This window comes from Electrona antarctica, assembly GCF_951216825.1.
Source record: "Electrona antarctica genome assembly, chromosome: 8".
Classification (NCBI taxonomy): Eukaryota; Metazoa; Chordata; class Actinopteri; order Myctophiformes; family Myctophidae; genus Electrona; species Electrona antarctica.
In genome coordinates, this window is record NC_136789.1 from 24,851,936 (window position 1) to 24,875,002 (window position 23,067).

The 23,067-nt window shown below is 42.5% G+C and overlaps 2 protein-coding genes across 2 annotated transcripts; one reads left to right on the top strand and one right to left on the bottom strand.

Annotated features, from left to right (window-relative positions):
- The first annotated feature begins 3,283 nt into the window (after positions 1–3,283).
- Positions 3,284–4,865, top strand: cdkn2aipnl (CDKN2A interacting protein N-terminal like). The gene is made up of 3 exons (XM_079508141.1): positions 3,284–3,572; positions 4,294–4,399; positions 4,629–4,865. Exons 1-3 carry the CDS (start codon positions 3,361–3,363, stop codon positions 4,635–4,637), a joined length of 327 nt encoding a protein of 108 aa, XP_079364267.1. The 5' UTR covers positions 3,284–3,360; the 3' UTR covers positions 4,638–4,865.
- A 1,084-nt stretch (positions 4,866–5,949) lies between these two features.
- On the bottom strand, positions 5,950–21,207 carry ube2b (ubiquitin-conjugating enzyme E2B (RAD6 homolog)). The gene is made up of 6 exons (XM_079508140.1): positions 21,011–21,207; positions 13,888–13,968; positions 12,410–12,435; positions 10,977–11,066; positions 9,341–9,429; positions 5,950–7,903 (listed from the first exon to the last, which is right to left on the bottom strand). The coding sequence occupies exons 1-6, from the start codon at positions 21,052–21,054 to the stop codon at positions 7,775–7,777; spliced, it is 459 nt and encodes a 152-aa protein (XP_079364266.1). The 5' UTR covers positions 21,055–21,207; the 3' UTR covers positions 5,950–7,774.
- Positions 21,208–23,067: the final 1,860 nt, after the last annotated feature.

The following is a 23,067-nucleotide window of genomic DNA, read 5'->3' on the forward strand; positions in this document are numbered from 1 at the left end:
AATGCTTGTGCAATCATTTTGTGCAGGGCACACATCCTTCAACGTTTCACTTAGAGGACATTTAGTTCATTAAAAAGTGAAAACGAATATTTTATCTGGAGACAGACAGTAGTACTCCTTTTCTTACGGATGACAAGAGCTCTTTCTTGTCCTTAGATAAAGAGAGAGAGAAGCTGTGTAGGCCTATTGTTTAAAACATGAAACAGTGTTTTTGTTTTATCGCTCAGCTTGCAGATGTGCTCAGCCTGGCTGTCAATCTTGATGCGCCTAAACTATGGTCTCATCACGTGATCAAATAGACTTGACATTGGAAGAAAAAATACACACATAATATTACCCAGCAAATATCACTGCATATCATCAATTAGTATGTAACGCAAATGTCAAAGAAAGAAAGAAGAAAATCTTTTCTTTTTTAAGGGCATTGGGCATAATAGCATGAAGTGTTTTTAAATAATGTGAGTTCATCTTTGAACTTTGAATCATTTACAAGGTCTGTTCTCCTATATACAATTGTTATCTATGTTGCTTTTACGACAAATTTATCTTATTGTCTCCACCAGGCCGAAGGCATAGGGAGAGAGTATGTTATGCCCTCCGCCTGTCCATCTGTGTGTCCGTCCATGTGTGCGTGCGTGCGTGTGTGTGTGTGTGTGTGTGTGTGTGTGTGTGTGTGTGTGTGTGTGTGTGTGTGTGTGTGTGTGTGTGTGTGTGTGTGTGTGTGTGTGTGTGTGTGTGTGTGTGTCCGTCCGTCTGTCCGTTACCAGCTAATCTCCGGCACCGTTAACCCGGTCGATGCCAAACTTTACACACACTCCCTGGATGCCAATGACGAACCTCTGCCCCACATTTTCCAGAACGGCCTGTTATAGCGCCACCATGAGGCAGATTTTCACATTTTTACCTATAACTGCACCGATCTGCGTGAAACGTTGAATGCACACTCCCTAGAGGCCAAGGAAAAACCTTTGCCCTGCATTTTTCACATCTGCCTTTTATAGGGCCACCAAGAGGCAGACTTTTGTTTATATTACTTTTTTTATATTACTCCTACAGATAATGTCCAAACATCGTTACACAATATCTCTATAGTCGTATGCTCAAGACGGATCTGTCCGATATTTCATATTCCAACCTAATTGACTATCATTGGCTTCCAAAGTTTGCAGGATTGGCCCGTTTTGAACAAAAAGCCTCAAATTATGAACACAGCATCCAATTTACGTGAACTTTTCTCTACTAACTAGGCTGAGGAATAAATCCCACCCTTTTCACATTGGCATTGGATTTTTTATTTTTGTTGTTATTATGTTGTTTTGTGACAAATACTGTAATTATTATTACAGTAAGTGGTGGCAGAGAAAAAAGTACCCTGAACTGTCTGTCTGTCTGTCTGTCTGTCTGTCTGTAACAAAACGTCAACAGCAATGTGAAAAACAATGACAGCAAGTGTTGCTACTAAAGACTGACAGTTGTATTAAAGACAGTGACAGACCAACCCAATAGACAGTGACAGCACTAATAAAGCATGAACAGCTTTATTAAAGACAACACTAGCTCTACCATTAAGACGCCTGAGGGCGAGAAGCGACCTCGCCCTAAAGGGTGAGGTCGCGTCAGGACTGGACTGAGACAAAAATGTTGGCCCGGACATTTTCGCGGAATTTGGCCCAGACTGGCCCACTTCAACCAGCGTGCAAATACTCTACTCTACCCATACAAATACTTGAAACACAAGCCCTTAACACCACCACATTTACAGTACAACATAAATGATACACAACCAACAGACAACTACCGGCAACTACCGGCCCACCAGAGGGTCGGCCCACCAGAGGGTCGGCCCACCAGGCATATGCCTGGTACGTCCTGTGGCCAATCCAGGCCTGGGTCGCGTACAGCCGTGCACGCATCCACCTCGTTGACGGCAGACTGCTGGGCGAGCGCTGACGCTTTGGCATGGGGGGGTCAGACCAACATGGAATGAATTCTGTACTGGCCATATAAGGAGCATGTCTTGAGTGTACTGTACAGGGTTTGATGAGGTCAGATCAACATATGGAATGTCAGAACAGGTCAGCTCCATACATTATATGGAGATCTAAGGGTGGTAGCGGATACATTCTCTTGAGTGTACAGGGTTTGATGAGGGCCCAGGTAGGAAGGGGCCATCATTTTCGGGCCTGTTGAGAACTCTAGTTCTCGCCGGCTGCGGCTGCACTAATAACTTTGGGGGAGGCCCGTCTAGAGTTTGAATGGACAGGTGGGCCTGTTGAGAACTCTGGTTTTCGCCGGCTGCCGTGCGTAGCTGAACTAATACCTTTGGGGCAGGCCTGTCTAGAGTTTGAATGGACAGGTATAAGTCAAAAGGGAGACATCGAAGAGGAAGGATCAACATATGGAATGTCAGAACAGGTTCTGACATATATCCATATATGGAGATCTAAGGGTTTGAGGTTTGAGGTCAGATGTAGTTGCTGGCCAATATTGATGACATCAGAGATCTCCATATATGGGCTTAACTGTGACAGCAGATATCCATCCCTGATGATGTCACGTGATGTCACAATGACCTGGGCAGATATAGACCTATGGGAGCTTGCCTGGATTGACCAACCAACCAACACACACACTGACAGGAAATGCTAAATTCCATAACCTGCGGTCGCAGTTAACATTACATAGCTAATATTCCTTGTGGTATTGATATTTCACATGAATGTTCTATATTTGTATCTATTACTTATTTACTTTAGATGTATACGTTTTTAAACGTGTTAATTGAGATACACCAAACTTGGTACAAAGTACAAACACTGCAGGGTTCTGCCATCAAAAAGTCACACCAGGTGGCAGGGTCATGTCAGAGGCCTAAAACCCTGCTAATCCCAGGTGGCAGGGTCATGTCAGGGTCATGTCAGGGTCATGTCAGAGGCCTAAAACACCAGGTGGCAGGGTCATGTCAGAGGCCTAAAACCCTGCTAATTGCAGCAGTGTTTAACACTTTAAAAAGTCGGTGACCATTGCTCTGGTCAGCTGAAAATCGAATACATTATATAACTGCAGTTGTCTCTCTCTCTCTCTCTGTGTGTGTGTGTGTGTGTGTGTGTGTGTGTGTGTGTGTGTGTGTGTGTGTGTGTGTGTGTGTGTGTGTGTGTGTGTGTGTGGTACCTGTATGTCTGGCCTGGTGTGCAGTTCCACAGGTTGACCACGGGGTGGCAGTGTGGTGAAACATGCGGCTTGAAATGTCAGGTTCCTGTCTCGCTTTGTTGTCAGGCAGGAAGTAGTTTTCCTCTACTAATAGTTCCTTTTCGTCCATGCTCGTCTGGCGGTGTTCTGTTTGCACAAATAAAAACAAACATGGGTGACTTGGATATCCAGGAGTTTATCCAGCAGAACAGAGCGCTGGCCGACCAGGTAGAAACGTACCGCGGTGTCTCAGAGAGCGAGAAGCACTGGGACGCCAGGAGGGAGTTTCTGCTGCGGAACATCAACGATTATGAAGACCCTCACATGGATAACCTGCTGGCTCTGTCCATGGTGTGGGCCAACAACGTGTTTCTGGGCTGTCGGTGAGGAAACTTAACATGAACGCCGAAAGAAAAAAAGATAATCTACACAAGCTAACACGTACAAAGGCTTGCAGATCTTTGCAAGCACAGTCGTACTACTACTGATCCTTATTATTATGTTGTCAGTCTGTTGTCTCCCTCTACCGATGAAGAGAGGTAATGCCCGAACTACAAGAAAAGCTGTTTTTACTGGACAAAAGACCACAACCAAACAAAACACTGCTATAGTGCCAGTGCAAGCACATTGCACAACTTTATACAATGAATGTACAATGATAGCCGTGATTCTAATCATAATTTGTTATCTCATCTGTCCTGGCCAGAACGTTGGGGCTAAATCTTATCCAACCACTGTGCAGATCTGAGATCATACAGATTATTACATACTCACTCGACCATACACAGATTGGTTTAAATAACACTGAATTCATTACTCATTGTCTCATACACCAACTAAACTAAATCGTGCTGTAAGTACTGGATGTGTTGTGCAGTGCCAGTGCTCCCCCTCAGCAATCCGTCCTCCAAGGTTCTGCTGTGCATTGAAAAGGGGACACCCTCAGTCTGGCTCATAAAACAATTAGTCACTCAAATCCAATCTACTAATTAATTGGATTAAGTTATGTTTTGCAGCTTGAAGAACTACAAGGGGAAAGCAATTCACAGACGAGAGTGATACCACCATTTACATTATGTTTAATTGTCTAATGTTTCCATACAGTTACAGCGATGAGCTGCTGGAGAAAGTGAGAGAGATGGCCGAGGGTATTAAGGTGGTCGACGCACCGATCTTCAAAACCAGAGATGAGATTATGAAGAAACAAAAGGTAAAATGTTTATATATATATAATATACTTTTTAAGTTGCCATACTCCTTTGGAAACGGATGTCTAATTTACTGGCTATTTTGGCTATTTTCACTACTTCTTAAACATTTTATGTTAGTAAAAAACAATGTAGGAAAGAAGAAATAAACATATTTACTCATGACCTGAAAAAATGTGTCACCTATAGCTAAAACTTAAAGGTCTAATCAATACCTCTCTTACTTCACAGGGTCTGTGACCGAGCAGAAACAAATCGAACAAGCTGTCCCCGGAGGACCATACTTCTGTTAATCACACATTTTAGTTTTATAAGTGATGTTGAATGTGTACGTGTTATGGTTTTTAGATGTGTAATATTTTTCTTTTTTTTTTACCATGATAGAGGCACTGTCCTGTGTATGTATTAAAATTTGTTTTTGTCAGTGAACAGTGTTAACTCTTCATTAAAGGCATTGTTTTGAGTTTATTTGTGCCGATATTAGAATCGTTCCTTGGCTATACGAACAAATTATGAAATGATCACAAGTTGCATGCACATGTATTTTGCAAGAGTACGTGCTGCCCAGTTTCGGCATCCAGAACCGGAGGAACCAGATCCAACAATGAGTAACCGGAATTGGTTCCATTACATTGGAAACCGTATCCAGGACTGGTTTATATCACTGTCAGTCAGAGTGGTTCCATTACATTGGGAACCGTATCCAGGACTGTTTTATCACTCTGTCAGTCAGAGTGGTTCCATTACATTGGGAACCGTATAGGACTAGTTTATCACACTGTCAGTCAGAGTGGTTCCATTACATTGGGAACTGTATCCAGGACTGGTTTATCACAGTCAGTCAGAGCTGGTATGTGGACGTCCTGTCTGCTATATAAATACAATACCGGTGGTTCTTCTCAAAATGTTTAATGTCAAGGATGGCTATTGTAACAAAGACTCAATTCCATTCATATTATTGGATCTGGGAGAGTTGTTCATTGGATATTTTAGTGTCCATACATGGGGATATTCGACTAGGACGTCGGGCTATATGACACATGACTAGCACGTTGGGTTATATCTGACATATGGACATGTCTAGTATGACAATCCCTATATTTGGTCCGGGTTGATCTAGTGCTGATATCAGATCGATGTGGTAGAACCCATATGGATAGATCTTATTGGCTTATTTAGCTTGTGACAAAGCATAATATCTACACTCAGAATTACAATACCAGTAAAGGAACCCCCTCAAATATGTATGCAATACTATGAATTTGTATCAAATTATAGATATTGTCTTACTGATAGCACATGTATGATACCAGCCAGTGGTTGATTACCAGAATGAACACCTTTAATAAATGGATTAATATGTTGCTACTTAATATATCAGATCTTTAAGTTATGGTCAATGCAACATTTGTTGGGGGGGGGGGGGAGAAAAGCCAGTAGCAATAGTAACACCACTAGAACATTGTTGGCTGTAAAACAACCTTCCAGTTCTTAACTGCATTCCAATATTAAATGCCTTACGAAGTTTGTTGAATAAACAAACTTTAGAACAATCCAGTAAAATAAAACAATCGCAAAGTCTGAAAAACGTGTTTTATTATGTATACATTGTTTTTACTCTTAAGTAAATTCACAAAACCTTATAACATATCCCTTCTCTTTAAATAAGGTGAAATGAAGTCACTAGCCACCACATGACCTATACTGTGTACTCTCAAAATGAAGTCTGAATTTATGCAAGTGATTTTCATGGACTATGTAGCAGTGGTTGGATAACGTGAATACATTTGACACTTTTGCTTATTTATTGAAATACTCAAATGGAAATTTGATATTGGCTATATAATTGTATGAGCATAATTACGACGACTCTCACTGGCAGGTGTCACTTGTCAGAGGCAACAAGGGAACACACAACTCAACTCTTCCTGTGGAGGTCTGACAACAAGCCATGGAAGCATGCTGCTATGAGTGTCGTGGCAAGGTGAAAACGGATACCGCATTTGATATGGTGCAATGAAGTAGCAAAAAAAACATTTGAGCTACTCAAAATAATGTAGCTTATAAGGCAATTTGTGACATTTATGATCAAGAACTATCTAAAATACAATGATGAAAATAAACAGTATTTTAAAGTATGAAATCACATACACAATTTGATTATGAATTCTCGCACACCAAATAACCACTTTTTCTTGTGGCACTGGCATCATTATTTGAGAAATGTAACTAATACCAGAAAAGAATGCGAAATAGAAATGGCCAAGATTCCACTTGTCCCTGCCAACCCCAGTAGCTTATTGTTCCCATCTCATCCCGTCCTGAGATTTCAATGGAATTGCACCACCCCACAGGAGTCCTATGTAGATGTCCTCTAAACTTAGTGCTTATCAAACTTTCCAAAACAATCATTTTTGAAGAATGTTGAAGAATTACATTTTCTTTGACTCTATTCCACAGATAAATATATTGTGAAAATAGAGATCTACTCTCGTTGTGAGACCCAGGGGTCACGACCCAGTTTGAGAACCACTAACATAAAAGTTCAGAGCACCAATATACTGTATACTGTGTGCCGGTCATGCAAGATCACTGGGTCACATCATCGCAGTGGCCCGTGACACCTGCCAATGTCAACGCACAGTAACTCTTCTAAAATGATCAAAGTACTTTTGAAATGAACGAGAATTGGTGGGTTTTTCTTCTTGGAGTGTACATGGAGAAACAAGTGCATTCCACCCCTGACTACCTTGAAATCGTGGGACCCGTTAACTCAATATGCTCGTCAACCAACCCTTTCCAGAACAGCCCGGTTGTGTTGTCACACCCAGAGACAACAAAATCACTTTCTCTTTTTCATTCTGTAAAACTAAACACTAACAGCATCAATCCAGCAAGAAAAAAAAAAAAAAAAAGATATATTACAAATTCTGTTAGCAATAACTTATTTCACATCATGCAATAAAAAAAGAAGAAATTAAGGACAAGAAACAAATATTAGATAGATTTTTACCCCCTCTCCCCTTTTTCTTCAAATGAGTTGGCAAGCAAGTAAAAAGTCCACACCGGCTCTTTTGTTATAATTCTTCTTATCGAGGTGGCACTTGAGTTCTGTCGTCTTATGTATTTTTCTCAACGAGGTAAAATGAAAAGATTGAATCGCTGGCATGATAGAGAGAGAAAAGACAGTGAGAGGAGATCCTCTGCACTGTCAATAGTGTGACGCCCGATTCACGCTTCGTCGCACGACAGCGTTGCATGTCGAAAATAGCCGACCTACAAGCATCACATCCGCCGTGTCTCGTGAGCTTGTAGGTCGGCTATTTTCACCACGCAATATGCTGTCGCGTGGCGGAGCACAAATTGAAGGTATAAGTTCAGATGTCCACCCAGCTCTGCTCCACAATGGCAGACACCCTCTTCTCATACTCCCGCTTGTTTTCCTGATAAAGCTGTGCTGCCTGGCTGTTGGCAGGGCTGTTGGGGTTGGGCTCGTCCAATAGTGACTGGGGAGAAGAAAACCAAACGTTAAACCACTTATGTTGCGTTCACACTAGTGCTGGGATACCCGACCGAAACCCGGCCCGACCCTGTCGGATAGGGTCGGACACATTAGCATAATTGGTGGACGGGATTCAATTAGGGTCGGCCATGTTGTTGATATATAGAAAATAAAGTGTAAACTGTAAATATGAATAAAAACGATCCGACTAGTCTGTCTGTGTATTTCCTGGTTAGGGTGGTTAGGGTAGCGTGACAACGCACTGCAAGCAGCAGCACTGCTTGCTTACAACGCAAGCAGCAGCTAACGTAGCCCCTTTTGTGACCTCAGTCCCTACACTCATTCTGTAGGAGCTACAGAATGAGCGTAGGGACTGAGGTCACATATGGGGCTACAACGAATGTAACTTTAGCGTAGCTGGAAGAACCATTGAAGATAGGGGATGGCGTTAAACCCATCCACATGTAAACCGCGATGGTTGGATTAATGTCAATAGTTTGATTTATTAGCCGTTAAACAGTGAACAGTTTAGTATGAGTAAATAACTCGATCAATGCCCAACTTTGCCCATGGACCATGGTAAATAGGCTACCATTAATATTAAATAGCCTGCAACTTTGCACGAACAGTCCCAAAGTAGCCTACAGCGCTGCCCGCTATGTGGAGTAAATGCTAATGCTGAATTGCCGATGTCAAATCAATCATCAATGCTGGTAAGACTTCTGCATGAATATTAATAAAAGCTATTGTTGAGAACTGTGGAAAGTGTGTGTGTGTGTGTGTGTGTATTGCTGTGCACGTGTTATACTATTTATTAATCAACGTAGTAGTAGGCTATATATAAAATCGGGCTGGAAAATGTCGTCCCGATCCCAGCTCTAGTTCACACAGGCAGATTAATCTGCCCGTCTGAACGCACCATTAAACCCTATATGGTTGGAGGGAGTCCCACAAGGCTCTATGGTTGGAGGGAGTCCCGCAGGGCTCTATACTAGTGTATATTATGTTTTCTGTTATTGTGGGGAAAGCTACTAGCTCGCAGCGCAGGCATCGTGAGCTACTACAGTATTGAGGGATTAAGTGGTTAAATAGCTGAAAATACACATTTAACATTAATCCAACAAAATACAAGTTTGTGTCAATTAGTTTGTTTAACAAACATTAATTGACAACACTGATTGTCAACAAGTATTTGAAGTTATGCATGAAAAACAAGTCTTTGAAGTTATCCATGAAATCTATGAAAAAGTTTCATCTGCAACACATATATATATATATATGTAGTGGGAGTCCCTGCTCTATATCTCTATCAGCCGAGCTACAAGCTCACATGTGTCTGTGAGCTCACAGATCAGCCATTTACACCGAATGTTCACCACAGAATAGGGGTCAAACATACGGCACACACTAACACAGAGAATAGTGTTAAGGCCTAACCAACCTGGATGGAGGTGAGTATGGATGAGACATCATACGTCGGGCTCCAGCGATTCTGAAGGATGTCTAAACATATACTTCCATCTGCATAAACTACAAAAAGAACATGCAGAAAAGTTAACAGAGGAAAATAGCATATCAAATCAAAAAGAGTCAACAATACACTAGGACCATCTCTAGGTTAAATGACTGAATACCATCTTACCACCTTTTTTACTTGTACCATTATGACTAATATTGCAATTCAATTTGTGATGCAATATTTCTTTAAGTAAAGCTTCAATTCCGTTTACTGTACCATACTGTACAGTAAACGGTACATAATGTATGGAATCCGATGGCTTCTTGGAATGTCAAGAAACCTGTACAAGCTCTTCTCCCTGGCCTCTGTACCGCAATGTCAAGAAACCTGTACGAGCTCTTCTCCCTGGCCTCTGTACAGCAATGTATAGTATATAGTATATGACATAATAAGTGGGTGTGAGATTAATATTGTGCTGTATTGGATTCATGGACCAAATATTACAAAAACACTAGAATACCTAGTTTAGAAGACAATTTTGCTAAAAAAAATTATGCAATTAATTTCAGCCTCTGAAAGTTGGAAATCCCAGTTAGTCATATGTGATTTTGACATGACCAAAGCGTTTCCGGGGGTCCCCAGCCAAAAACGTTGAGAACCCCTGTCCTACACCACCGATTACAGATGTTTTGACCGATATTTTGTAAACCAAGTACAATATTTACTACAATATGGAAAAAAGAGAAAAAGTTAAAGTTTCTATTACTTATAAGTAAATAAATATATATATACACTGCATTTATATTGTTTTTTAAACGTGATAGATAAAACTTCAATAAAAGGCTCAGTGGCCTTGTGGTTAGAGTGTCCACCCTGAGACTAGTACCAGCTCAGTGGCCTTGTGGTTAGAGTGTCCGCCCTGAGACTAGGAGGTTGGGAGTTCAATCCCTGACTGAGTCATACCAAAGACTATAAGAATGTTGCCCAATGCTCAATGACTCAGCATCAAGTCCCTGCGACGTCACATACTTACTAGCAACATGTCTAGGGAGAGTACTTGCACGTCAAGCTGCCTCATGCTGAGGAAACAGGAGATAGGCTCCTGACCTGTATGGCTCGGGAAGCTACGGGAACCATTCATTCCCAAGGCTACTTACTTACTTTACTGCTATTCAAAATTAGGCTATCTACAAGCTTCCAAGGAGTTCTGCTATTAAAACATAATACATCACATATGCCCAAAAAAGTAATACGAGGTTGAAAGTGGCAAAAGCTTCATACACACACACACACACACACACAGGCTGCACAATTTCCTAATCCAATGTTGCAAAAAAAGGTCAAATGACAATCTTCCAAAAAACGGTACACGGGTCGCACTTTACGGCCAAGCTACACCAGGCTTTTCTCGCGCGTTTACCCTAAACGCGCGTTTACCCTAAACGCGCGTTTACCCTAAACACGCGGCCCGCGCGTGCGTTTTTTGAAATAGGACTGGACCTAAATTAAACGCACAAACGGGGGTAAACGTGCGAGAAACGTGCGAGAAAAGCCTGGTGTAGCTTGGCCGTTAAGGGCGAGGTGGGGTGGAAGTACGTGAGGGATGGACACTGCTTACCATTTGGGTGAAACATTCTGGAGACAAACCGAACTGTGGGAGGCTTGTTGGGGTACTCTTCTGAAAACTCTATCACAAGCTTAAATGTTCCTGAAGAGCATCCAAGGGGATAGAGAGGGGATGAGGAACAGAGAGGTAGTGGGGTTTAGATAGTGGTACATAGAGACAGGAAGAAATAAACTAAAATATATATTATACTGTATCTGTATATATGTTTCTTTCCATATAAATACCACTTGCTCTGCTTATAGAAGAGCTAATGGTTTCAAGGAGTCTGAAATGTGAGCCCTGCAGGCTAATGAGACCAGAGAGGAGAATATCTGACTAAGGCTAAAACCATGAAACCCCGATTCAGCATTCCTGATGCCAGAAGAACAGAAGGAAACACAGGGGCAGGAGTAGCAGGGTGTACAGTATGTACAGTAGTAGCAGGGTGTACAGTATGTTTGTCTGCATGTGTGCACACGCAGGTACAGTACAAGGCACATCAATGTGGCTGGGGACTTACCACGGACACAGATTGGGAGAGAGATTGATGTGATATACTGTATACAGACCCTTTTCTAACCTTACACTATAAAATCATCCATGTTATTTTACCTCTGAGAATATACAAATTGTACATTCTCAAGAGTTACAGGTCTGTAAGGGCCGATTCATACTCATATTTTACCGCTGTTTCGGCGCTGTAGTGCCGAAATGATTTCGGCTCGTCAGAAATTTTCAGTAGCACCGAAGAGCCGACTTTAGGACGGTACCCGCCCCCCCCGAACCTCAAATTACGTCACATTGTAGGCTCTACAGCGCCGAACCGACTTTTATTCGGCTCTAAAATAGGAGTATGAATCGGCCCTAAGGGTCCATTTGGACCGATGGTGGCCCCCGGACCCGATGTAGAACCAGCGATACAGTATATATACCTTACCTATCACACTTATATTGTCTCTGTCGAGTGGAAACCTCACATGTCCAAAACTGTTACTTTTCAGGATTACACCTTAGGTTAGACAAGACAGCCTACAACAGATGGTCTCTCTCTCATCCTCGTTCACAAAGATAGACTGATGAAGGTCAAATAGACTGAAACGTTGCTGTTCCCTCAATAAACTATTCAACTGCATTTGAAGACAGTGTGCGGGAGTTATTTCTTTTTCACTTTTCAGGATTCAAATTCGAGCTCGTGAATCTGCTACTTTTGTTTGATGCTGTAGTATGAAATGGCATTAACAAAAAACCAAAAAGTTAAAATATGGAGATAAGAGGTTTCTCTCGACAGTAACGATATATGATGACAATGATAATGTATGATAATACCCAATGCTTCTGGGCTACTTCGGCCTCATTTTCACGTAGCTCAATAGACTGATTCAATAACACGACCCCACCCTGTGTGAATGTGTGCTTTATGAATTATGATAAACTGCACCACTTACCATCTTCAAATGGTGTCGCCACGGGTCTACAAAGGTAGAGAGGGGGGGGGGGGAGAAACAAAGTTAGGGAGAGAATTACCGGTAGCTCTAAAAATGGCAGTACGGCGGGCCCCTGTGGCTATTAAATTAAAAGTGCTTCCTACTGGAAAACATACATGACCATAACAAGTCTGTAATAAACTCTGTGCAGGATGTGAAAAGGCCAATTTCAAAACGGAAGGGTCAGGAGGCTTGACGTTCTTGGCTCTCGCATCGCTTCTTTCCCCAGACTGACAATTAGTGCAGGACTACATGTTGACGAGCTAGTCCTTCACAGTCCAACAAGCACCACCGTTTATGAATGAACTCCTCCGTTATCTATTGTACATTTAACCCATTTAGACCTGAGGACAATTCTACAAATGTCTTCTAAATCCTAAATCCTGGTTTTCTGAAAAACCCATGTTTTTATGTCATGTTTCTATGTCGTTCAAGGACCCCCAAAATTATATGTAATCGGCTGCCGACCCCCATCTGAAAATATGTTGTTCCAGGCACGCCCCAGAAACAAAGATTTTAGCTTAAAACGATCACTCTGAAAGAATATATATTCAAAGATTTGCACCACATTGTCACGATTTTTTCAGTTTTTTTCAGTCTATCTACAAGCTTGTGGCGCGGCTATGAGCTTGCAGATCTGCTATTTTTCAACAGCTAAAGTATAACATAATGCTTAAAACACCAAAAGGGGTTCACGTCCAGAATGGGTTGACTCCTGCTCCTCTTATTTAACCCCTGCCTCACCACCACCCGCGTTTTCTAGATCAGTGGTTCTCAAACCTTTTTCAGGTCAAACACCCACCCCTAAATTGCCTTTAAGACACAGACCTCCCCCATCAGAAGATATTTCGTGCCAGGGACCCCATACAAGATTTGTGTTTCAAAAACTTTTATAATACCCGGTTAAAAGTGGTTACGCTGATTTTGCTGGGGGCCCCCCCCTCAAGGACCCCTTTGAGAACCAATGTTCTACAGATACTAAAATACAAATGACTTACTGAACGCCAGATATCAGGGATCACAGAGGTGGGGCTTATTTTTCCACACTGAATGTCCCATAACCACATAAACACTAGCATCCTGATTCTGGGTATGTCATAGACAAAAATAGGCAAACCATTTGGCAAAAATACCATCCATCACCTAATAAGGGCAGATACTAAATAAATACATAAATAAAACACAATGCTGCCACAAAACAAAAAAAGAACACTGCAGCGATGCGTTGGCAGAAACCTTAAAGCTAAAAAAATGCTTCACTGGATGCCCCCCCCCCCCCTAAGTTTGTTCCTCCTAAAATAATAGGGAACTTTTTTTAAAATAAGGACAAAATCACATCTCTGCATGGCGATTGCGCCAGCTCTGCTAGAGACAGAAAGAGAGAGAGAGAGAGAGAGAGAGACGCAGAGGGGCGTCGTAGGATTTAGAGAATGACTCACCCAAAAATAACAGCGTTCCAAAGCATGATGTTGTTTTCTGACGGTGCTCCGCTCACGCCCGTAGGGGGGTCTTCTTGAAGTCTGCATAGTAAGACAGAAAACAGGGTTTTGATTAGAGTTAGAGTTACGGTCATAACGTTCGGTCAGCCATTTCACCAACGCGGAAAAGGCAAACACAAACCATATGTGAATATACTGTGTGTGTGTGTGTGTGTGTGTGTGTGTGTGTGTGCGCGCGCATCCTAGACACACTGAAACGAAGGATATATCTCCATCTTCCAGATACTTTCCTAGCATTTGACATGGATCTCTCTTCCTTCTGCAATGTCCCCCAGCTTGCTTTAGGTAGAGGCCGACTAAATCCTGATTTGTGCTAGTTGCACACTGGTGTTGCATGCTATAAATAGCAGATATACAAGCTCACAGCGCGTCACAAACGCGATACGCTATGAGCTTGTAGATCTGCTATTTACCGAGCAAGATACCGGCGTGCAAACCAAGTATACATCAAGCTTAACTGTTTTTTTGTCACTCTGCTGCCACAAGCACACCATATACTATACAGTGTGTGTTGATATGAGACTACCTTTGACTACAAACAAACGCATGCATGTGCACTGCACTGCAACACTCGCACAGTCTAACAGACGTGCTGGTGATGCTCTGAAACCGTTCCAAGCCAGTAGGGAAATGCATGCAGGCGCACCGTGCTCCTGCTGCGGCTTGTGAACGGGACCACTGCAACACAACACAACCTGCCTAAAAAAGGAGGAACGTGTTCGTGATAAGAATACAAAACACCGCCCAACCTAGCAGCAAACCAGCCAGTGGCATTAAAGAGAGTTCCTTTAAAAATAGCCCTCGGGTCATTAAAACGACAAGACTTGTGGTTGAAAATGGGTTAGAAGCCTGCTTCTGAGCACAGTAGAAGTAGAATATTTGAATGTGCCTGGATGCAGAACATTGTGTTGTTGGATGCTTTTCCGGCTTTGCCTGACACTGTAGTGAGGTTTAAAACCCCATCCAGCATCACGAATCTCCAAAGAGGCCTACAATCCAACTCTTATGTGAAAGCTGACTTCATCTGAGCTTAAGGCTATGAAACAAGATGGGCCGATGTGTGTGTGTGCGCACGCGTGCGTGCGTGCATGTGTGTGTGTGTGTTCGATCCCATTAATGTCAGAGTGTCCTTGAGTAAGACACTTAACTCCTAACTGCTTCCGATGAGCCAGTTGGTTGGTGCCTTACATGGATTCCTCCGGAGTCGTTGTATACACAAACGTGTATTTGAATGGGTGAATCTGTACACACAAACGTGTATTTGAATGGGTGAACGTGAAATACAAAGCGCTTAGGAGAAAGGTTATATAAATGCGGCAGAGTCCATTTACCATTTAGATCCATCCGTTAAGTCCCTTCGCTTCAGACAGTCCCACTGCAATTAACCTCATTTAGAATTAATCTGATACAGTAGCTCTCTGTAGGTGGAGGGATATCAAACTCATGGCCCACTAGAAACACAGGATGGGCACGTTTTACCAATTCATGCATTATTAATCCCTGGAGATTACACTAGTCTATAATGAGCAGATTATTATGACTACTACAAGTCAGTCCTGGGTCAAATTACAGCACAGCTCAAGATCCCACACTAATGGCTCTGAAAAGACAACATAACGATTAACAGTCAGGTGGTCAAGAGCCAGGTGATGTTTATGGAGTTGCCGACTTTAACCACTTCAACCCCAGCATCCTTGTTGTTGTGTGGAAGACAAAAATAGCAGATCAACAAGCTCTATTTTCAGCAGAGATATTAAATTTAGAGCGAAAACAGAAAAGACACTAGTATAGTCATAGTGTCTTGGGACTCCGGTAAACCGGTTTAAGTGGTTAAACCCTATTATAATTCTGTTGACCAGGGTCCCCCAGGAAACTATCCTAGGCGTAGGCGCACTCGGTTTATCCCCCCTACACCAAATCTGCCGAATTCCAAGAAAAGGGATGCTAGGGTTCAAGTGGTTAAGAAGTCCTTATTCATAGGGAATGCTGTGCTGACTTAACATAAAAAAATGCTCTTTTGCTGAATTCAATCACAATGTGCCAAGCAAGTACAAACATGTACACTACACAAACATGCATAATCAGGCCACCTTTACACGGAACAGTCTCTAGAGCAAACGGCAAAATAAAATATCAGATGTGCCGTCCATTAAAACCCCTTCAGGAATGGAAATCTTTGAAAACGCTCTGCCTGGCTTCTCCATGTAAACAGGCAAAATGATGAATCCGCAAAACGTACTGTGACATCATGATCATGGCTCACGTCGCTTATGTTTATTACATTGGTGCAGAGCCTAAAGGCTCATACATAGTCTGGATTTTCGGTGGTGATGTGCCCACCAAACTACAACATGACGTCACGAGCCGTGATGAAGAGCAAACCACCGCCACCGCTCCAGCCCTTCTCTCTGTTTTTACTCACCTCCGATCAACGTTATTTCAGCTCCGGTGGTCAGCTCACCACCGGAGCGGTGGTCACCTCACCACCGAAAATCCAGACTATGTATGAGCCTTTAGGCGATTTGGTTTTACGCATGCGTGCCTGGCAGTGTGTCACCACCCCCCCCATCCAGGCACATTCAAATATTCTACTTCTACTAGCTCCTCGCCACTCGCCCCAACAGACTTCCACTTGGTTTGAGCAAAGATATATAAATAATAGAGACAGCACTGGATGGGAGAGGAATCCCGGTGCCATCTTTATTATTTATATATCTATGCTCAAACAGAGTGGAAGTGCGTAGGGCGAGTGGCGAGGAGCTAGTTTCAAAAAGAGCCCACCACCTAGCCACCTGGCACCACCTGGCATCTCTATAGACTTTTGCGCTGTAAAGGTGGACTCAGTAACTGTAGGAAAACAAGACAACTAGAAAGGCTTTAGATTTGGGTGTCAATGTAACTAGTCTAGTTAGACAGACAGTAGTCAACAGTATTGTCTAGTTACTAGACAATACTATAGTTGAGTTGACTACTGTCCGAGTGTCTTTAGCTATGCTTGTACATTGGCAATGGCATACCTAAATCTAACTTCATCAGCTGCAGCTGCGTTGCTTCATAGTTTTTAACTGGAACTATTATAAAATCAGCCTAGGCACTGGGTTGACAGTTGACACTAAGGTCTCAGAGTTGGAGAAGTACAGGTCATGTTCTACTTGCCCAAAAGGTCATGCCCACTGTGTGATAGGGAAAGACACGGTCATACCTGAATGTTTATGCCAAATAAACCTACATAGCTATGAATATGCCTATGGGTTCAGACTTGTTATTTTAGTTAGTATTTTAGTTATTTTATCATTTTAAGTGTATCAACATTGAAAAAAGCACATTATAAATAATTTCCCTTATTTTACATTCCATAGACCAGAAGACAGCGCTCTGGCCACGTTCAGGGTTTAGACAGATATCTTGTGCTGTTTTTCAAGATGGTTGTGGCCACTCTAAAACAAGCACTTGTCAGGTCGGGCAACCTGAAAACAAACTCCACCTGCCCGACATTTTTATTTACCTGCCAGGGGCAGGTGGGCTAACCTGACTCCGCCAGATGGCGGCAGCAGTGAGTTCCTCCTCCTGCTCCCATGTTGACGATTTACTCCGATCAAATGCTGATTGGAGCGATATGCGGCCGCTAGAGACTGATGACGTATTGAAGCGATATGCGGCCGCTAGAGGCGGGATTAACGCGAGACTGATGACGTATTGAAGCGCTGCCACAGGGCAAATGTAAACACAACCTAACAAGACTACAACTCGAAATTATTATGGAGATTATCAGATGTTTGTCCCGCTGCTTCCGGTTCATTGTTTCTGCTTGAGAGAGACCAGATGCAGGCAGGAGGAGGTTACAGGTGGGCTACCCTTTCAATTTTGGAGCTCTGGCTCATGGACTAAAAACCAAAAAGAACTGAACCGGTTCCCAATGGGAACCAACCGGTGGAAAAGGGGCCTTAGTGTCAACGACTGCTAGGGTGCCATGCCCCTTTTCAGTGGCTAGCTAGTGTAAATATTGTGCAGGGCACACAAGGTACACATGTATAGTTGTATACTATACAATGACAGTTAAAACTTAAAAGACAATCAAACAAGTATTGGCCTGGGCTATTTTAACTGGAGTGATAAAAAAAGAACAAGGCTTCGCTACAAGGAAAGCCCCATTGTCTTCTCCTTCACAAATACACTGACTGGACCACCTGGAAACTGCCAGTTTAGTATTACACAATGTCACCTTATCTGCTAGGCACAAGGGACACGCTGAGTGGCATAGTTAAGCATCATCCTCATAGTCTCCGTTGACAAGTGTGTAGTGTCTCTTTCTTTCTTTCTCTCTCGAACAACACACAGGCCCCTTTTCCACCGGTTGGTTCCCAATGGGAACCGGTTCAGTTATTTTTGGTTCTTCTTAGTCCATGAGCCAGAGCTCCAAAATTGGAACATTAATTATGAATTGAGTGGGCAAAACTATACCTATATTAGATTGTTATCACCATGACACTTCCCCAATTGATTACTTACACGAAGACAATGATTTATTGTATTACAAATGTTACATTTTTGAGTGGTGTAAACCACTCCTACAACTGGCTTTTGTGTGCAGAAAAAAATGAGCATGGTTGCCATGTTCAAAATAATTTCTGACGTAATTAAATCACACCCGGGTGAACTGGATGACCGTAGCAACCATGCTAATTTTTTCTGCACAAAAAAAGCCAGTTGTGAAATCACATCCGGGTGTGATTTCATTATGTCAGACATTACGTCAGACCACAGCTGATCATGCTATATAAAACCTTACACCACTCAGTTCACACGGGTGTGATTTTTTTAAATATGCAAATGAGGCATTATGTAGGAAAATATGCAAAATAATAGAAAATATGAAAAAGCTACTACTGTGGAAGGGTTATCATGTATTCATTTACTTGTATTGATTTGATCCTATAAACAATTTAATATAGGTCTAGTTTTTCCCACCAATTTTGGAGCTCTGGCTCATGGACTAAGAACCAAGTAGAACTGACCAAGTAGAACTGAACCGGTTCCCATTGGGAACCAACCGGTGGAAAGGGGGTCACAGTGGGGCGGCAGTGGCTCAGGAGGTAGAGAATCGGATGCAAGAAAAGTCCTTGAACAAGACACTGAACCCCTAACTGTTCCTAATGTGGAGATTGGTTCCTTCCTTGCATGGTGTGTGTGTGTGTGTGTGTGTGTGTGTGTGTGTGTGTGTGTGTGTGTGTGTGTGTGTGTCACCTTAAAGACTACTTATCATTGTGTGTATTCTTGTTGAGTGACTTCAGTACAATTGACTATGGATATAGGCTTATATAGGCTATTTTCTATTATTTCTGACAGCATGTGCACAATTATCATGTTTTGTAAGTTATCGGTAGATTTCCCTCAGTTGCAATGTAATTTCAGTCTGTGTGTGCACATAATTTCTATTCCCATTCAAATGTACATACATTAATTTGATTGTATTGTTCCACATTTGCTTTGGCAATGCATGTATGTTTTCTCGTGCAAATTAAGCCCTTAAACCTTAAGCCACAAAATTCTTGTGTGTGTGTGTTGCTATATAAATGAACTATTTAATGCCCCTTTGGACTTGGAGCAAGACAGCAGCCAGCAGCTATTATTGCACAACCTAATCTTGGAGATTACTCCAAATAATAAATAATAATAATAATAGAATAAACTTTCCATAACAGCAACAGCGGCCTGAATAGCAGGCCTGTCATATCAGACGAGCATCTAGCTCCTTTCGGAACCCTACGTTAAAGTTTCTGACATTTTGATGACTTTATGTAGGGTTCCTTCTCACCGGATTCAAGCGACATGGGATGCCATCTGATTTCCCCTGACTTAGCCCTGTGCTGCGGTGTGGGTGTCACGCTGACATATTCCAAACGAAGCATATGAACGCTATAGGAGACAACGAACCATCTGACCCCCCCCGCGAACGGCTCAGAAGCCGTTAAGTATTTTTAATGTTTGTACGACCGTTTTGCCAGCTCTGAAATTCTCTCTTCGGTCCCTCCTTGTTGACATCTCGGTTGGCTAGCTGCGCCTACGAGGCGCGTAGGGAGGCGCTGCTAGCCAACCGAGATGCCGAGAGGCGGTACAATGGGATGTCAACAAGAGAGAATTTCAGAGCTGCCAAAACGGTCGTACAAACATTAAAAATACTTAACGGCTTCTGAGCCGTTCGCGGGGGGGGGTCAGATGGTTCGTTGTCTCCTATAGCGTTCATATGCTTCGTTTGGAATATGTCAGCGTGACACCCACACCGCAGCACAGGGCTAAGTCAGGGGAAATCAGATGGCATCCCATGTCGCTTGAGGCCGGTGAGACCGGACCCTACGTGGTAGGTCCAAAGGAGCTCAACCCGGGGGGTCCGGAGACGGGCTAACGAGCATCATGTGTGAAGTGTGTGAACCATGGCTAACAGCAACACCCCCATTGTACAGTACATACATTAAGAATGTCACCAGACAGGTAGAGCCAGGGCATCAGAAAGTCTCTCTCTCTCTATCCTATGTTTGTGCATCGGCTGTGTTTACTGTCTGTGTGTCCCCCATACGTTTCAAATGCAAACACTGAGAGCCTTTTACGATTGTTCCTCCGTCAAGGCGCCCGATGAGTGTCGTGACATTTCAAAGAAAGACTATTCAAAGTTTGAATACGGTATAATAGACTTATATTATAAGTCTACCAGGAAAGATGCGAAAAGATCCGACTATTCCCAGGAACATAAGAACACAGCAGGAATGCCTAAATGTACTTCAACTGACATCCCAGAAACAAAACAGCACACCATTAATTATCTGAACAACACATAGCCTACACGCTTCATGTCTTCAGCCATAAAACAAAATATCAGAACATCTGCATGAAACGTAAACAACATGTGCACCTATCTCTGTGTTTGACACTGACCCCAGCACTTAGTCGGTTCCCCTGCCCTGCACCAGAAAGGCTAAAGCTAACATGCTAACGACAGCTTCCCACCGGGAGCCCAACAACAAGACAGGAAGATGCCAAAATAAATAAAAAACGTTACCATACATACCGTTTAAAATCTCGCATAAGTCGTCTTCTAGCCGGGGTCGACATTATTGAAAATGTTTAAAAAAGAAGGTGTGGAAGCACTTGATGATAAAAGCGATTATAAATCCTAAACTAATGTAAATGGTTATTTCTTGCGCTTGATCCATAGAGTAGCTTGTTCCCACTGGCACTGCTGCTCTTCTTCTTCTTCCAAAACAACTGGCTGGTAGGTAGTTACTGGTGACGTCACGAGCCTTCACTGTAACCCCCCCCCAGCTCCTGTACGATTTTGGAGATTTTTCTTTATTTTCTTTTTGAGGGGCTCCTATACACAGGTTTAATGTTTGTCTTTTAGTTCAATGTGTTTTGTAACCGCCATTGACAATGAAGGGAACATTTACGTCATAATGTACCTCATTACGTCATATTGTCTCTTTATTGTTAATGGCGTTTAATGTTTGTGCTTGCACCATTTGTTTTACATCACTATTACATCACCTAATCAACATGAGTTTAGACTTTAATATATTATTTTTTAATCGAGGTTCTATAGAATCCAAATTGGTTCTGGTGTAGTGTTAACACACAGCCAAATTAATTAATGTCCAATTTTCATAATATTATATAGTTTTATAGGTTTTAAAATATTCTGCGTTGAATAAGTCAGATATTTGTCTGACTTTCGCCAGTGACACCACAGATTGACCTCTATGCCTATATCAGTCGTCATCACATTCATCATTCTATTCCTGCTCTTTTTGAGTACTTATGAATAGTCTGTGGAAGTGTCGAGGCTACAAGTGGAGTGCTGGTAAGCTTGGCCCTAGCAACCAGACAGACACCACATCCTAGACCCTATTCTGATTCTGCTAGTTTAATTTCATGCATCCTCGTAAAGAAGATGAACTAAGCCAATATTCAAGGTGAAGCTATAGCCTACCTACTAGTAAGACTGGCCAGGTGCTGCCCCACCACCACTCCCCATTGGTATGTATATACCAAACCTTTTCCTGTTTTAAAAGGAAAAGGTTTGGTATCACCTAGTCACCTGGTCTCGTGAATCAGTACCTCACCTCAACAGCTTCTCAAAAGCTCCCAGATCTTCTTCAATGAGTACATTATCAGCTCTCAGGACTCAGGAGAGATTGCATTGAGGTCAAGAGCTAATCCTCTGAATCTACATAGCTTGATTGAGTTGCACTGTGTGTACATTCAAATCAAAGAGTGTCGCCACTAAGTGGGTGACAATGTTATCACACGTAAAGATGAAATGACCTACCTAGGTTCCATCCTGGAGGCTAATCTTTCCGGTGATAAAATGGCCACCAACGTAATCAAAAAAGTCAACCAAAGAACAAGATTCCTTTACAGGAAAGACTCCTCACTGGTCAACAAAAACACCTTGAAGACCTTAACAGGAGCCCTCGTACAAGGCTTCTTTGACTATGCATGCACCTCCTGGTACCACAGCACCTCAAAGGCCCTTAAAACTAGGCTCCAGACTTCCCAAAACAAACAAACTTAATTGGGTCGTCCACTCACAGTTAACAGTCTTTGTATTGAGTTTGTGCTTGAAATGTACTGTAATTCTGCAAACTGTTAATAAATATTTCAATCAATCAATCAAACTCTCTTACTAGAGACCTGACGGTCAGGTGACCAGGTTATTTTGCATTTCAAGATTGTGTTCTGTAACTTCTGTTCTCTCTGCTCTTGCGTTCCATCTCAGAGGCATGAGGGACCTATAAAAGTCAGAAAACAGCCTCTAGCTTGCTTAACCCATTAAGACCTGAGGTCGATGTCTGATGTCTTCTAAATCCTAATAGTTTTCAGATGGACTGGCCACTTGACATGTCAGGGATATGGCGAGAGAGAGAGAGATATGTGAGGGCGTTGGATGTACAGGGCTATATGGAAAACGCATTGGCATTTATCGAGTGGAACCTGGCCTAAAGCGAGGACAGGACAGGTGGACAGTTGGACCACGCTATCACACTCATGTAGTTCCCAACGCAGCTACACCCAAATATGGAGTGGGTTGTCTAACATTGATGCGTCATCATGTGGCATCAATCACAA

What these genes read in the sequence shown, in the direction of transcription:
- ube2b (XM_079508140.1), bottom strand. Translation starts at nt 21,054, where the DNA reads ATGTCGACCCCGGCTAGAAGACGACTTATGCGAGATTTTAAACG. An exon ending in TGGAACGCTGTTATTTTTGG is followed by an intron (nt 12,436 to 13,887) that starts GTGAGTCATTCT and finishes CTACCTTTGTAG; the next exon opens with ACCCGTGGCGACACCATTTG. An exon ending in CCATACTCACCTCCATCCAG is followed by an intron (nt 7,904 to 9,340) that starts GTTGGTTAGGCC and finishes TCTTCTCCCCAG; the next exon opens with TCACTATTGGACGAGCCCAA.
- cdkn2aipnl (XM_079508141.1), top strand. Translation starts at nt 3,361, where the DNA reads ATGGGTGACTTGGATATCCAGGAGTTTATCCAGCAGAACAGAGCGCTG. An exon ending in AACGTGTTTCTGGGCTGTCG is followed by an intron (nt 3,573 to 4,293) that starts GTGAGGAAACTT and finishes GTTTCCATACAG; the next exon opens with TTACAGCGATGAGCTGCTGG.